General features: G+C 41.2%; 1 protein-coding gene across 1 annotated transcript in view; it reads right to left on the bottom strand.

The window, feature by feature from the left end:
* Positions 1-13,949, bottom strand: part of BCL2L13 (BCL2 like 13) — a 43,236-nt gene that overhangs the window by 5,748 nt on the left and 23,539 nt on the right. Inside the window, exon 6 of the mRNA XM_075505194.1 lies at positions 10,671-10,814. Within this exon, the coding sequence (XP_075361309.1) occupies positions 10,671-10,814 (144 nt within the window). The remainder of the gene's footprint in view (positions 1-10,670; positions 10,815-13,949) is intronic.

Below are 13,949 nucleotides of genomic sequence, written 5' to 3'. Positions count from 1 at the left end.
GAGCTCAAGGCCTACAAGTCAATGGTTTCTAACTTTGAGCAGGCATACTCAACAGAGCTCATAGTGCCTGGGCCAGCAGCAATGCCCTTTTCTCTCAGAGAAGCACAGGAGGCCCGGAGTCTCCACAGAGATGGGTGTACTCTCCACAGAGACACCAGGCACACTGCAACTCCTCACTTCCCCAGAAGGGGGAAGGATCTCCACACACACACAAAACAACCCCACCAAAAAAACAAAAAGCAAGTTGGCAGGCACAGGAGAGACAGCACAAACACTGCTGGTCATTGGCAGTAGCTGCAGTGAGAGCAAATGCAGCAGGAGTGGACCCCTGGCAAAAGCCCTAAACTGCACTTGAGAGAGCTGTGCAACTTACAGCAGTAAAACTTTAATATTTCACAGTGGAAATTATTACTGTATCAATAAACTTTGTGAAAGGGGTCAGTGGAGCCTGAGTTGAGTATGGGAGTGAGGTTTCTCTATCCACTCCCCCAAAACACCTTGCCATTTTGCAAAACTTGATGGACCCATTCCTGGAGACTTTTGTGCAACGGTGGAGGCTGTAGTACAGGACAGCACTGGGAATGTAAGGATTTCGTAATCCTTACATTGGCAGGGGTGGGATGTAAATCTCACCTTCTCAGCCCATGGAATTTTGGAGGATATCTGTGCATGAGCAAAGGACACTTGTAGAACACTTCAAAAGGAACTTTTCTTCATAAATGCCTTTAAATTGCTTGGATGTGGGAAACATCATCTAGCTCAGTAACATGTTTCTCTCAGAAACTCTAAAGAGAAATGATGCACAGAGCTCCTCAGGGGAAGGGTTAAAAGTGATGAAGCCGTTCACTAACCACTTCAGGATCACCACGAAGTCTTGATTCAGAATGAAATAAAAATTAATAAAGCATTACATTTGAGAAAACATTCAGACACCACACACACACCAACAAACCTAAAGCAAGTTCTGCTCTGTGAGCAGTGACTGACAATTCAAGACTCCAGTACCCTCTTGAAAGTCACGTTTCACTAGAAGAACCAAATTTTTTTTGAAATGCAGCTCAGGCCATTAAAACAAAATGGAGCTCTATGACCTAGGAGGAAGCAGCCAGCATTGCAAAGTAAGGGCAACGGAAAAGAAGAACCAAGAAACTTCAGTAAAGGCAGAGGTTACCAGATTCAAAGAGACCAAATACTGAGCAGTGTGGGCCAGGGCTGCGGTGCAGCACGTGAGGACAGGACTCCACACGCAGCACCGACCTGTCCTGTTCCAGCAGACACTCGAGAGCAGCACAGCAGGGAGTCAGTCACTGTGGTTAGCTTCCACCGCCCTGTGCTGAGGATGGAGAGGCAGCCCGCTGCCCGGACACTCTCAGATTGTACATTCGTTTCATCAGGATTTTCTCTGGATGTTGATTAAGTAGGAAATACTCACTGTAATATAAGCTACTAACAGACACCTATGATCATAGCAAATTTTTTATTTCCACAGGCGATACAGACTCAGAACAACAGCAATTAAACAATGAACTAACTAGGGGTAAAACCTGCAATCTCATGAACCTCTACACTACCCTCCTCTCTGCTCCGCTCTACCCTTCCACAAATCAGAATGAATTTATTTCCCATCTGCAGCACATCACAACAAACCAGACTACACCTGTAATCTGACCCTAGCAAAAAGAACAGGGACATACACAACCGATAACAGCTCTTCTCTTGACATACCACTGGAAGTGCACCCATGCTGCTGTGACTGGTTCAACATGAAGCACATAAAAAAAATATTCCAAAGCCACGCTATGCTTCTAGGGGCTCGTGAGCTCTGGTGATTGTAGCAAACATCTTTTCAGTAATAAACTAAAAAAAGCACCAACTAGGGCCATATTCAGATGCTGCAGTCGTATACTGTACAGTAGCGAAAGCTAAGTGCCTTTGAGCAGTGACTCAGCAGCCCATGGCGGGGAGGAGGGAGCCACCTATAGTCAATGGGGACCATCAGGTACAGAGGCCGTGATGAAATTTAAGCCATCCTGATACTTCTCAATACGTATTCCTCCACCCTCTGCTTCTGCTCTATTCCTGATCCACCACTCTTAACTTTTCCCTTTCCTCTCATAAGGAAAATCAAAGTTATTCTTTAGAGGAAACACACAGATGACTTGATCATGATAAAAATGAACAAGTAATATAGGCAAAGTACCACCACAGCTACTATGTGGACCAGTAGCTGCCCAGGCCCAGCAAAATATCTTAGCTCAGTATGATATAATGCTAGATATCAGCAGATTAACAAACAGATGGGGAGACAACATTGACATACAAGGATCGGGCATTAGTTATTCTAGTTATTCCCACATGTCAGGGCATTTTTTAAAAGCCATGTGCTTTGCTGGAGCACTTTCACTGGAGATAAGCTTCTCACAAAATACAGGCAAGATCTGGGCATATGCTGAGGGTAACGTGCAGGATAAACTGCTTTGGAGAGGGGAAGGAAATGAAGGGTTGGTAATATGGGGAACATGGGCAATCCTCAACATTTCAAATACTTCATTAATACGTGTACCAACACTACACACCCATCCTGCCTCCAGGAGAAGGGAGGGCCTAAGAGGCGCAAGCATTTTATTGTTCCTTTTCCCATACAAACTGCACTGACCTCAAAGGAGTTACCAGTCACTGGCTCCCTATAAATCAGAGCCTTATAAAGCCTGGCTGATTCCTTTCTGTCTTCACAGACAATTTAACTTCCGTGTCAGTGCCTTGGGGACACAACTCTCCAAGCCTGAAGAGGCAGATCACCCGAGGTTGAGAAACCTGAGGGAAAGCTAACACACTGAGTGTCAATGGGTAATTTCACTACTTTTTCATTAAAAGCTTATGAAGTTTTAATTGAAAAGCCAGGCAGTAATAGGCATTATTTAGGATACTTGATTAATATTTCTTGAGCTGAATTAAGAGTTAATTCAGAAAGTAAAGAGGATAAAGCTAGGATTTTGTGCTGATTTGGTTAAGGTTTGCACTTTGTTGTTGTTGGGGTTTTTTTGTCTTTTAAAGCAGCTGCAATAAAAACTTAATGACATGTAGGACAATCCTCTTGATTCACCTACAGATGTGACCCAGAAGCAAAGCTCCCACAGACAGATTAATTCAGGACATGATGGAACATGTGGAAGGATTTTTAGTAACCTGAGGCCTTATATAAGCCCTACTCTTTAGATTTAATGGTAAATAAGGAATGTATGTAAGCATCTCTTTATCTGCTTTGTGTATTGTAAACGGATAGTCTACTGCTCCAGACCAGAACAATCAGAGTTCCTCTTTTTTAAATTTGGGATGAGAGACTTGCAAACAAACGTGGAGTGCTTTTCCTCATCCAGCATAGTTACAGAACCACGTCATGCATGTCTAGAGAAGCAAGAGTAAGTCCCTCACCAAAGCACCCTGCCACTCCTGATCCCAACCACTGCCACTTGAGGGAAGAGCTGCCACAAGTTATGATGAGAAGGAGAACTGGATAGTTCCCTTCTTGGCTAGAACACAAGAAGGACAGTCCACAGCACGTGAGGCAGTCTTGAGGAGATCAGCTTAATTCTGTCGAGGTGGCATTTGCAGACCTCAAAAAGGAGCTCCAGAAGTCAATCACTGTCCTCAGCCTATGGGGTTTGACTTGTAGAAATTTTCCACAAGACTCCTAAGAGTGACAGAAAGCACTTTTAACAAATGTGCTAGACTAGCCCTCAGGATAGGTTACAGCCGTTATGCTACAGGGTGAGCTACGCTAGACAACTGTAAACTGGTAACAAAATAATGAAAAAAATATCTGAAAGCTCCTCCAATAAGTAGAACCCATCAGTTTGGACACTGTAGTCCTGCCAGTGTCAGTAATCTGAACTTCGCTGAAAATCACTCTCAGCAGTAGATTCAGAACACTACCAACCTTTAACATATAGTAGGAAATTGCCACTTAAAAACATCTGTCAAGCTTCAATTGTGATTTAAAGACAACAAACATAACAACAACAACAAAAAAGACTTGGAAACTGACTCTCATGATGACTATACCATTTTTCATGGTTTTCTAATAGGTGTATTATTGATTGTATACAAACAAGCTGACTTACTAACTATAGTAGTTATTTTTGCTAAACAGCAAAAACTTTAACTACACGTAGAAAAAAACCCCATCCTTATTTACCAGAATAATAATTTTAGCCTGATTTATGTAAAGCTGCTTCTGGTGGAAATAGATATTAAAATCAAAATTCTGAATGTCTCAAAGATAAAAGTAGCTTTTTTCCCTACAAAAAGAGTAGGAATAGTAGTACACACTGAATCTGTAATGGAGATGTTATTAGATAATGAATGGAAAGAGATCGCCATTAAAGTGTCCAACAGAGCGTTTACTGCATCTTAGAGAAGACTTTGAAAGCCCTGCCCTGTAAGCTCAGATGACCAGACACATGCAAATCAACTACGTCTAACTGCTGTGGACGCTGTGTGTATTCTTCTAGGGTTTGGTTTAGTTGTGTTTTAAGTGTTCTGAAAAGCTTGACTGGTGTCTTTGGTTCAGTTCTTAGAGACGTATAAACAGGCAGGTTACGGTTAAGTCTGTTCACGAAAAGAATGATGTGGATAGGCAACTCATACAAAAGTCATCTCCAAAGATGCTAAAAAGCCCCCAGGAAAGCTATACAGCCCAGCAAGCCACCCAGACACCCCAGATCTTGATTTTGGCCAGTAGAAGCAAAAATTTTGTATACAGGTCAGAGAGGAGTGCCACCTTGTGGAAAAAATAGCTATGTTCCCTGAACTTTTTCCCCCCTCTGAAACTAAACAGACCCACATAAAATCCCCAAGAAAAAGAGCAGCTTGAGGTAAAGGAGGAAATGCTGGCAGAACGCAAATGTTCCACGAGAGCAATCTTTACCATGACAAAAAATTCAAAACACTCAACACAGCTAGGAAGTTTCTTAGACAAGAGTACTGACTTTATCTTGTAACATAATCTATCACAGAGAGAAATGAGGTTCAGTCATTACTTTCCTTGCACTGACAGCATCACAGCGACAATACGAGTACTAGGAACCCACCAAATGCATTTGTGCTTAAAATCTAGTGTCTGAAAAACAAAAAGCAAGGAGTGATGAACTGGTCTGTGTTCAGGGATCCCAAGGGATCTCCCTCCAGGGAAATAAGCAATTTTCCCACAGTAACACATTTCCCCAGAGCTGGGAATGCGCTTGGCGTATGATTTCTAGCTATAATAGAGGAGCAGTCGTGTGCTGGTGAACTGTCGCCTGTGCCGAGGGCTGAGCAGGAGAAGGCTGTGCCCACAAACGCCTGCTGGGGTTGGGACAGCTTCACTCCCACCCATGCTGACCAGGCTGCAGTTCCATCTGCTCTGTGCCTCCGTCCGCAGCACCGCTACGCCATGCCTCTTCAGACCCTAACGCTGAGGACAGCGTTACCCTGCTAATCCTTCAGAGAAATGGATTATAGAAGGGGCAGCTGACAACGCCCAGATCTAGAACAGTACATTAAAAAAAAAAAAAAAAAGAAAAGTAACAAAAAGCCCTCAGGCATTTATTGTAGTATTCATCTTTGTGAAACTGTCAAGATAGGTGGAGCCAAGAAAAACAGAGCACAGTCCACAAATAGGACTGTACTTTTTATTAAGGAAAAAATACATTAAAAAAAAAAAAAAAAAGTTGTGTGAACCAAATCAAAGCACACCAATATTGCAGCCACTGCTCTCATCCCCTTCAAGGAATGCTTTGGCTAGAACAGCCTGCAGAAATGATCCTATTCCTTCCCCTGCCCTCCAACATAACCTCTACTACCTGCAGAGAGTCAGCACCAAAGCAACACCCTTTAATGTTTCAGTCTTAGCAGTTTAAATTGAAGCAAATTCAGTTATTTAGAGACCACTTCTTGAGACAGACTGATTTGAAGTTGTTGGAAGGGAAAAAAGAAAGGAGACCTAGTTGCTCCTTGACCATTTAAGTTCCTTCTCCTTCAGCCACAGTGCCTAAAAAATAAAAAAAATCTATTACTGTAACAAAGTTACATACAAATAGAAGTGGATGTTTCACTGCTGTGGTCCATGATAAAAGCATAAAGTATAATTATTTTGAAAGGAAAGCTCCTTTCTAGGACTTCTGTAATTAGATTGCCCTTTCTTGCATCTCTACCATATTAAACTTATCTCTCCTCCAGTGGAGCACGTCTCTCTGTTTCTGCATTGTCATTCTCAAGGCAGACACCTGGACTGCTGCAGAAGGAGATTTCAATCTCCTGTAGCACAAACTGACTGCCTCGCTTCCCCAGGATGACAAGCGTCTCTTTACTCTTTTTCTCCTCCAGATTGTTAACAGACTCCAGTACGTAGATTATTCAATCAGCAGCAAAGAAAATGTCAAAACTGGCAGAAAAGGCCCAAGACAAAACACTGGAAACAGAGAACAGCTCTTCTAAGGCTGAGATACGAAACTAAACACTACACGTATTTCAAGTAAATTTACTTTTACTTTCTTCAACATGGGAAACTAACTAGTTAAATTCAAATCCAGATCTGAACATCATGAGACAAGAACCCTGGGAAAGCAGAGACAATTTCAGCTACAGGTCACAAATACAAATACCAGCCTCTTACTGAGGGAAGAAAGGTTATTAACTGAATACTGATAAACACTGACTGCATGCACTTATTTCACCTCTTTCAAACAAGTGAAAAGCAGATGGGCTTGTAACGTGAATGTAAATCTGAGGGGAAAAAAAAAAAGGCAGCTAGCTTCCAAGTAATCTTAAACTTTTTCCTCCTTATAGACATTCCCAGACTATTTCAACATAGATGAAATCTAACCATGGAAAACAGGATCTGCAGAGCTTGAGAAGAAATAAATTATTTGGGAGGAGGGGTGGGAAAGGAAGAGGAAAAAATCCTTACCAACTGACTGTGCACTCTTCCAGGAGACCAAGAATTGCTTCTGATGCAGCAGCATTCAGCCCTGGAGAAGTCAGACAGAGCAAAAAGGGAGGGGAGGTATGAGGAGAGAAGGGAGGGGACAGGAGGAGAAGGGAGGGAAAAGGAGGAAAGGGGAGGGGAGAGCATGTACACTGCATGTCAGTTTGTTGAGCCCTAACATTGCGGAAAGAGAAGAATGAAGCTACTGCTAAATCAGGCTGGGAATTGTTTTGCGATGGTTCAAGATGATAAGGGAACAAGATCTTAGTATGACCATTTGGGTTCAAAACAGAAAGTCAGGAGGAAGAATTATGTGTCCCCACATGTGTCTATTTAGAGAACCTGGAATGCCAAACATGCTTTTTGCTCCAAAAGAGAGCTCATACTAAAACTTCAAGTCAAGCAGGGTAAATGTAAGAGCTGCAGCCAAACCTGGCACTGCAATTAGTGAAAGAGGGAGGCTGTCCAGAAGAAAGGAAGATTTCCTTGCTTTCCTACAGTCCTCCAAACTCAACTTGCATCTACCTGCAAATCTAAGAGACTGTAAACTACATGGAGTAGTCATTTCATCTCTTCAGTCACATTTATGTTGCCAGCTGCATCCAAACTCAATATGCAGTGCACTGCAGACATTCCTACTTAGAAGACTTTCACTCTAAAGCAGTAAAACAGACCAAAGGGAAGGGGAACAGCATACACAACAGCCAGAATCACAGTATCAAAATATTGTATGCACTTGAACATAAAAATATGCCAGCCATTCCCTCACCAACCAACCAACCATTACATTCCAGTCCCACCCTACCACGAAAAGTTAGCTGAATTACAATTTTAATGCCTGAAGGGAGAATGGGAGGGGAACACTCATTGTTTCAACACATCATCTCATCACCGTATCTCCACAGGACTGGGATGAAAAATCAAAAAGCGACTTCTCATCTCAGAGGCTCTACTTCTAGTATCCCAAATTTCCCATTCCTCACAAGCCACGCCGATTTCTTGAAATCTACTGCATAGCTATCCAATTTACCAACCTTTATTCCCTTGAGCTAGCAATTTTGCTTCTAGTTAACTGTTGTCCACCATCCTCAATCATATGCTTTCCTGGACTTACAAGCCTCCTGAGCCCATAAAACAACTTGAAGTCTTGCACACATGCAGAACCTTGGGAGCTTTTCCAGCTGCATCATGGCTGCACAGCATGACACAGCAAGTAGTCCCACTGGATGACACAGCTCAGTAAAATTCTGACTCCACAGACCTGCAGTGTGGCATAGGAAGGGCTCAGCTGACCCCTTGCTGTCGACTGTCTACTTCCTTCCTGGCAAACGTTGACTTCAATCCAAAAACTGAGGAAGATCCCAAATTACATGGTGCCAAGGGAAGAGACAGCACCAGAGACACTACAGAATTTTTCAGGTCTGCCCCTGATAAGCTGACTCCTGCGAAGCTCTCCTCTGCTCCTGATCCACAAAAAAACAGACAGGCTGTTCTGGTATCTTCTCAGTTTTAAGTAAGCTCTTAGAAGCTGTAGGAAAGACCAATCTTCAAACCGCTCCGGAATAACACAAAAATTGAACCTCTTAATGTCACAGCAACGTAATTCACTGGAGACTCCCAGGTTTATACATCGCCCTTATGGCTCTAGCAAAGTATTACTGTCAACTTGATCCTGCACACAGAGTCCCTGTAGCAGATGCTTATCTTAAAAAATGCAAAACACTTTCGTGATGGCTAACAGCCTGCCAGGCGGCTCTTCCCTAGCCCTTCTCAGAAACACAAACTCTCCCACCCTTACCCCACGCCTCGCTCCCAGCACTGCCATCCCCAGAACACCATCCCACAGACTTGGAAAAAACCGAGAAGCATGCCACGCAGTAAAAATGAACATTTTCCTTACAGGAAAAAAAAAATGCAATAAACCATATACTCCCTTCCTCCACATAAAGGCACGAGCCCAGTGGCCCCAACCCCATCCCCAGAGCAACTCACAAGGGGTTAGGCAGCTACATTAATTTGGCTGGAAAGGATTTTCATCACCTTGTCTCTTTCCTCGCCCCTTCTGCTGTTTCAAAAATAGCTCTGGCTTGTTTGCTGTACCGCTTATGTCAGTCTGATTTTATGCCTGACTGGATGTATACAGACAAGCTCGTAGCCCATTAAACACCGACTACCCAGATCTGTACATACATGCACAGTCACACAAACACAAAGCATAGCCCCCTCCCTTGGAGGCCATGCTGGAAAGCTGCTTGTTTTCAGAGGCTTTGCACTGTATTAAGTATGTTTATAGCAGGCCTTAAATAGGTGCTAGAGAACAGACTGCAGCCTTTTCTGGGGTTTAAAAAAAAGCAGAAAAGCAAAATAGCACTAACATCCATCTGTCTTAAAGCTGCAAGTAAGGACCTTCCCTGTGATGAAAATACTTTGAAATGTGAGTGCATTTATCAAATGACCTAAGGTCATTTGGCTGCATGCTGTTAGTGTTTCTGTCCGTTAAAGACAAACAATCCCTCCCGAAGGCTTTGAAAACTATTATCCACGATTGCCAGGAAGGGAAAGGATATAGGAAGGTGCAGACGTGCAGAAATTCTGGAGCAAACTACTCTTAAAAAAACCTTCAGGTAAAGTCCTGAAATACAAGAAGCTGTCTGAATGAGATGTTTCCTACTAGCACGTTTTAATCACTGGGTTTTCCTGAACAGCTTTTCTTTTTAGAATAAATCAACTTGCTGGAGCCATTTCACTAATCCCAGATTAATTCCATTCAAATCTGGCATCCTTCCCAAACCCAGTAATCTAAAGCTCAGCCTCCTTTAGCACAGTTCTACCTTCAAGACCCAGCTCATCGGCTGTGAGCTGCCTCTGTGATGTATTTTTAAATGAAACTTTCTCAGCATGCCATGACTCAGGAACATTGGTTACCATGAATGGAAGATTTCCACAAGGAAATGCAGCACAAAGAAATCTTGATTGCTCATTCTATCCATGTTCCTATATAGCTATAAAATCCAATATGCATTAGCAATTTTATCACTTATTATAAAAATAAATTAGTACCTACTGACATTTCTGTATGAAGTGCTCCCCAATTACTTATCTGCTAAAGAACCCTCTGAAATTTAAGAGGAAAAAAAAAACATATACCATTTCCAGCAGTCACCAGAGTATGAAGATAATATTAAAAAGATGAGCCTCTCAGGCACAGTATCTCGTTACAGGTGTTTGCTTCTAAATGCAATTCTATATGTATATTAACAGGAAAGAACATATAAACAAAAGCTCACCATACAGCAACAAATTAGCATCTTAACGCACAGTGTATGAAAAGTAGCTGTTATTTGACATCTGAGGACCTCTTCAATTTCAACGGCAATCCAACAAACCAGACATGCAAAGAACTGGAACAGACTGCCTGGGGAAATTGTGGAGTCCAATCACATAGGTATTTAACGTCAACATCAGAAATGAATGGGTGAAAGCCAGTTCTGCCTTGGGGCAGAGAGGTGAAATAGATGACTGCCCAAGATCCCTTTCCAACTATATAGTTCTGACCTCCTGCTTTTCTTTCGCTTTTTCTGGGGCATTCCTTCTCTCATCTGCTTACTTCTAGCAACACTTCTTAGCTTTCACTCCTATTAAGACTAGTATCACACTTAGAAATAAACTTTGAACAAAATATGAAAATTAAACATTGTCTTCTTACCCATCCTCCTTGTTGAATGATATAGTCTGCAGAATAGTCTTCTAGATATGTCACCCCGAAGTTCACAAGTGCGCTCAGTGGTTCCTGGCCCCGTCTGGTTAACTCCATCAGAAATTGCTGTAGCAGAACTAGGGGTACCAAGACCTTCAAAAAACAAGAATTGTGAATAAATACAGAAAGCATTATCAATACTACTGTGTAGATAAAACAGCAGAATTCATGCAGTCCACAGAAAAGGTCTGAATCTACAAGTCCAAAGATATCAGGGACTATACACTTCATTTTTGTGAAGGCACATGGCAGAAACACAATACAATTCAGCAAGAAAGAAGCACTTAATCTGATAGGCAGAACACCACAGCCTAAGTTAAGAGTTTCACAGAACAGGACTGCAGTGCTTTCTTAAGCCCCATTTTTTTCCAACACAAGATACAGGTAAAGAAGCAGAACAGGCCCAGAACTTGCTACCCCAGAAGTGGAAAGATGGAACATTACAAATAGTTTGAAGGGATATGCATCCAAATTGTATTTAAACAGCAAACTCATACATTCTTGAATAGATACACTGCACTAGACAGTCTCTTTAGAAGTTCACACTTGGCTTTCAGACAGGACAGAAACAAACAACTCCTCTCAGCAGGATAGCATTACAGACATGTTTAAAATGACAATGTTAAACTCTCCCTCCTATGCCAAATTTTACACATACAGAATTCCCTCCCTCATTTCCTACTCCCATTCCTCCTTCCAAACCTTTTGTCTTAACTGAATGCTCAGCCTGAACCCAAACATGAATCGCTCTGGAAGATGCAAGACTCTATGAACCCACCTCCTTCATATTATACAGTTCTAGACACTTCCTTCTGAAATTATGTTTTTGTTTGCCTAAATAACATGCAGTTGAACTTTTAAACTCTAAATTTATTCTCCTAGAGCACGCAAGTGGCCCTCTGGGCAAAGTTTATATGCAGCACTTTGCCAAGTTCAGGAAACTGGTATGAATTGAAGTCATTAGCATCTGAAAAAGTGCTATTATGATACAAGAGAAAAATATTTGTAAGTTTTACTGCACCTAGTTTGTGACAACTGCATTGCACATCTATTCACTGTGCAAATTAGAACATTGTTTCCCAACTGCACAAGGTAGATGCAGGCTAATACTACTACTCAGACTGAACTCCAAATGCCTCCTTCCTTTCCCAGTCTCCTCTCCCTTCAGCCTGATTTTCTCTTCTGTAAATATCCTCCATTACTATTCCCAGAAATCACACTTTAGGATGCAAAGCTGGAGGAAGACGAATAGGAAAAGTAGGCTGGGTTTGAGATTTGTACTAAATCCATGGTGGAGTCACACTGAGATGGACCACTGAAAACAGACGGGGCCTTAAAAATGCCTGTAATCTGATAAGTTTAAGATGTTCCAGCTGATTAACAACTGAGAGATCCAATACTATTGCAGACAGGTTATAGTACGTTCTTCTGGGACGAACAGTTAACACTGCAGTTGCTTAACTAGGAACGAGATGGTGCGTGAATTTTAAAAGCCTTGGGTTTTTTTTTATTTTCTTGTAATTAATCTCAACTCAGAGGCAGAAGAGGTGCAAGCTTACACTGCACAAACATAAGGAGCAGGTCAAGGTGAGGTAGGTGTCAGAAGAAACTTCAATCTTTTTGGATCAAAGAAAAAAAAGCATGCTGTCAAGACTAGGCATCTTTCAGAGGCTTTGGGCACACCCACATAACTCTGCAACAGCATGAACATTGAGATCTCAAAATATTTGACATCTACTTCAAGCTGAAGGCAAGAGAAAAAAAGGCAAAAAAAGGCTGCTTAGGAAATGAAGGGAGCGCAAATGTTGGCATACCGAACATGATTGTTGCCATCTTCCTTTGCCGACTTAAATATCTAATCCATCCACTCCTCCCAAATTTAGCAAGCTTCTGCAGGCCTCAGGAGCAAGGGACCAAATTCAAACTCTAATATCCAGTCCCACACAGACCAACAAACATCGCCTGGTTTTCCTTTGCCACTGAAATTATTGACACTTCTGCCTTTGAGACCAGTAGGAACAGGAACAGGTTTGCATGATACTGTCCCTAAATTCATGAAAGAAATTACCTTCACAGTACTTCCATAAAGGTTAGCAACAGCTTTCTGTACGTGAGTAGCTATGTGAATGGTGATGAGATTTAACTAGACCAAAGTAAAAATATAGTCTTAGCAATTCAAAGCAACTGCAATTCCCTCCACCACTACGCCTGGGAAGGAATGCTAGGGGCTATTTATATTTTGACTGAAGAAAAACATACACAATATCAAGCACAGCATGCCAGAAAATAATTGGCAGGAGAAAACTTCTAGGGAATCATTAAAAAAACCCCTTTACTATCAGAAGATTACTGATTAATTATGTAAATGAAAGATTTCTGTCAATTATACTATTGCAATCCCATAGTACAATATTACAAATTTAAACATACGCAAAAAAAAAAAAAATTGTTACAAAGAAAGTTCTGAGACTTTGAAGTCCGAAGTAATTGCCACTTCTGCATACCATCTGACTATTTCAACATAAAATTCCTTTAATTCTTTACGTGATTATTTCTTACATTTTTGTTGTATTATTCTTTGGCTCCATTAATCAGTAAAATGGGACATTAAGATGGCTGCTAAGCTACCTACCAGTTCAGTGGACTCTCAGTATTTGTTATCCTTTTATCTGATGCATAATAGTGGGATTATGTATTTTGGAGTATGTATATAATTTTAAGCAAAAAGCATAAATACTCAACAGTGGAGTATTTAAATTTTTTATTACCTTTATTTTATTACAGTAATGTAATTTGTCCTAAGTTTGAGGTGGTTCTGGTTTTGTTTTGTTTTAATGAGAGCCTTATTTCAAATACAAGGTGAAGACTCCTCCTTTTCTTTACAGAATCCAACATCACGCCTATTATTTTCACATCACAATTTCTGAGAAATACATGAAATAATTTCTTTTCCTGAAATTTTTTTACTGAGAACCAACACTTCTAATGTCTGTGGGTAAACTTTGCTTTTGGGATGTTAATGGAAGAACTAATGTTCCCATGTATTAGTTTACCCTGCAATATTTCCTCATTCAGATTGATATTCATGTTTTAGTGACTGAAAACATTTGTTTACATCCCATGTGCTAGTCAGTTAACCAAATCTCTTCAGCAGTTCAAATATAGCATTGCACTCTGGAAAAGATCCACATTTTTAAATGGAAAAAATAACAGGTATATTTATGTGCT

This window comes from Mycteria americana, chromosome 1 (assembly GCF_035582795.1).
Source record: "Mycteria americana isolate JAX WOST 10 ecotype Jacksonville Zoo and Gardens chromosome 1, USCA_MyAme_1.0, whole genome shotgun sequence".
NCBI lineage: Eukaryota > Metazoa > Chordata > Aves > Ciconiiformes > Ciconiidae > Mycteria > Mycteria americana.
This window is presented reverse-complemented; position numbering and strand designations above follow the sequence as displayed.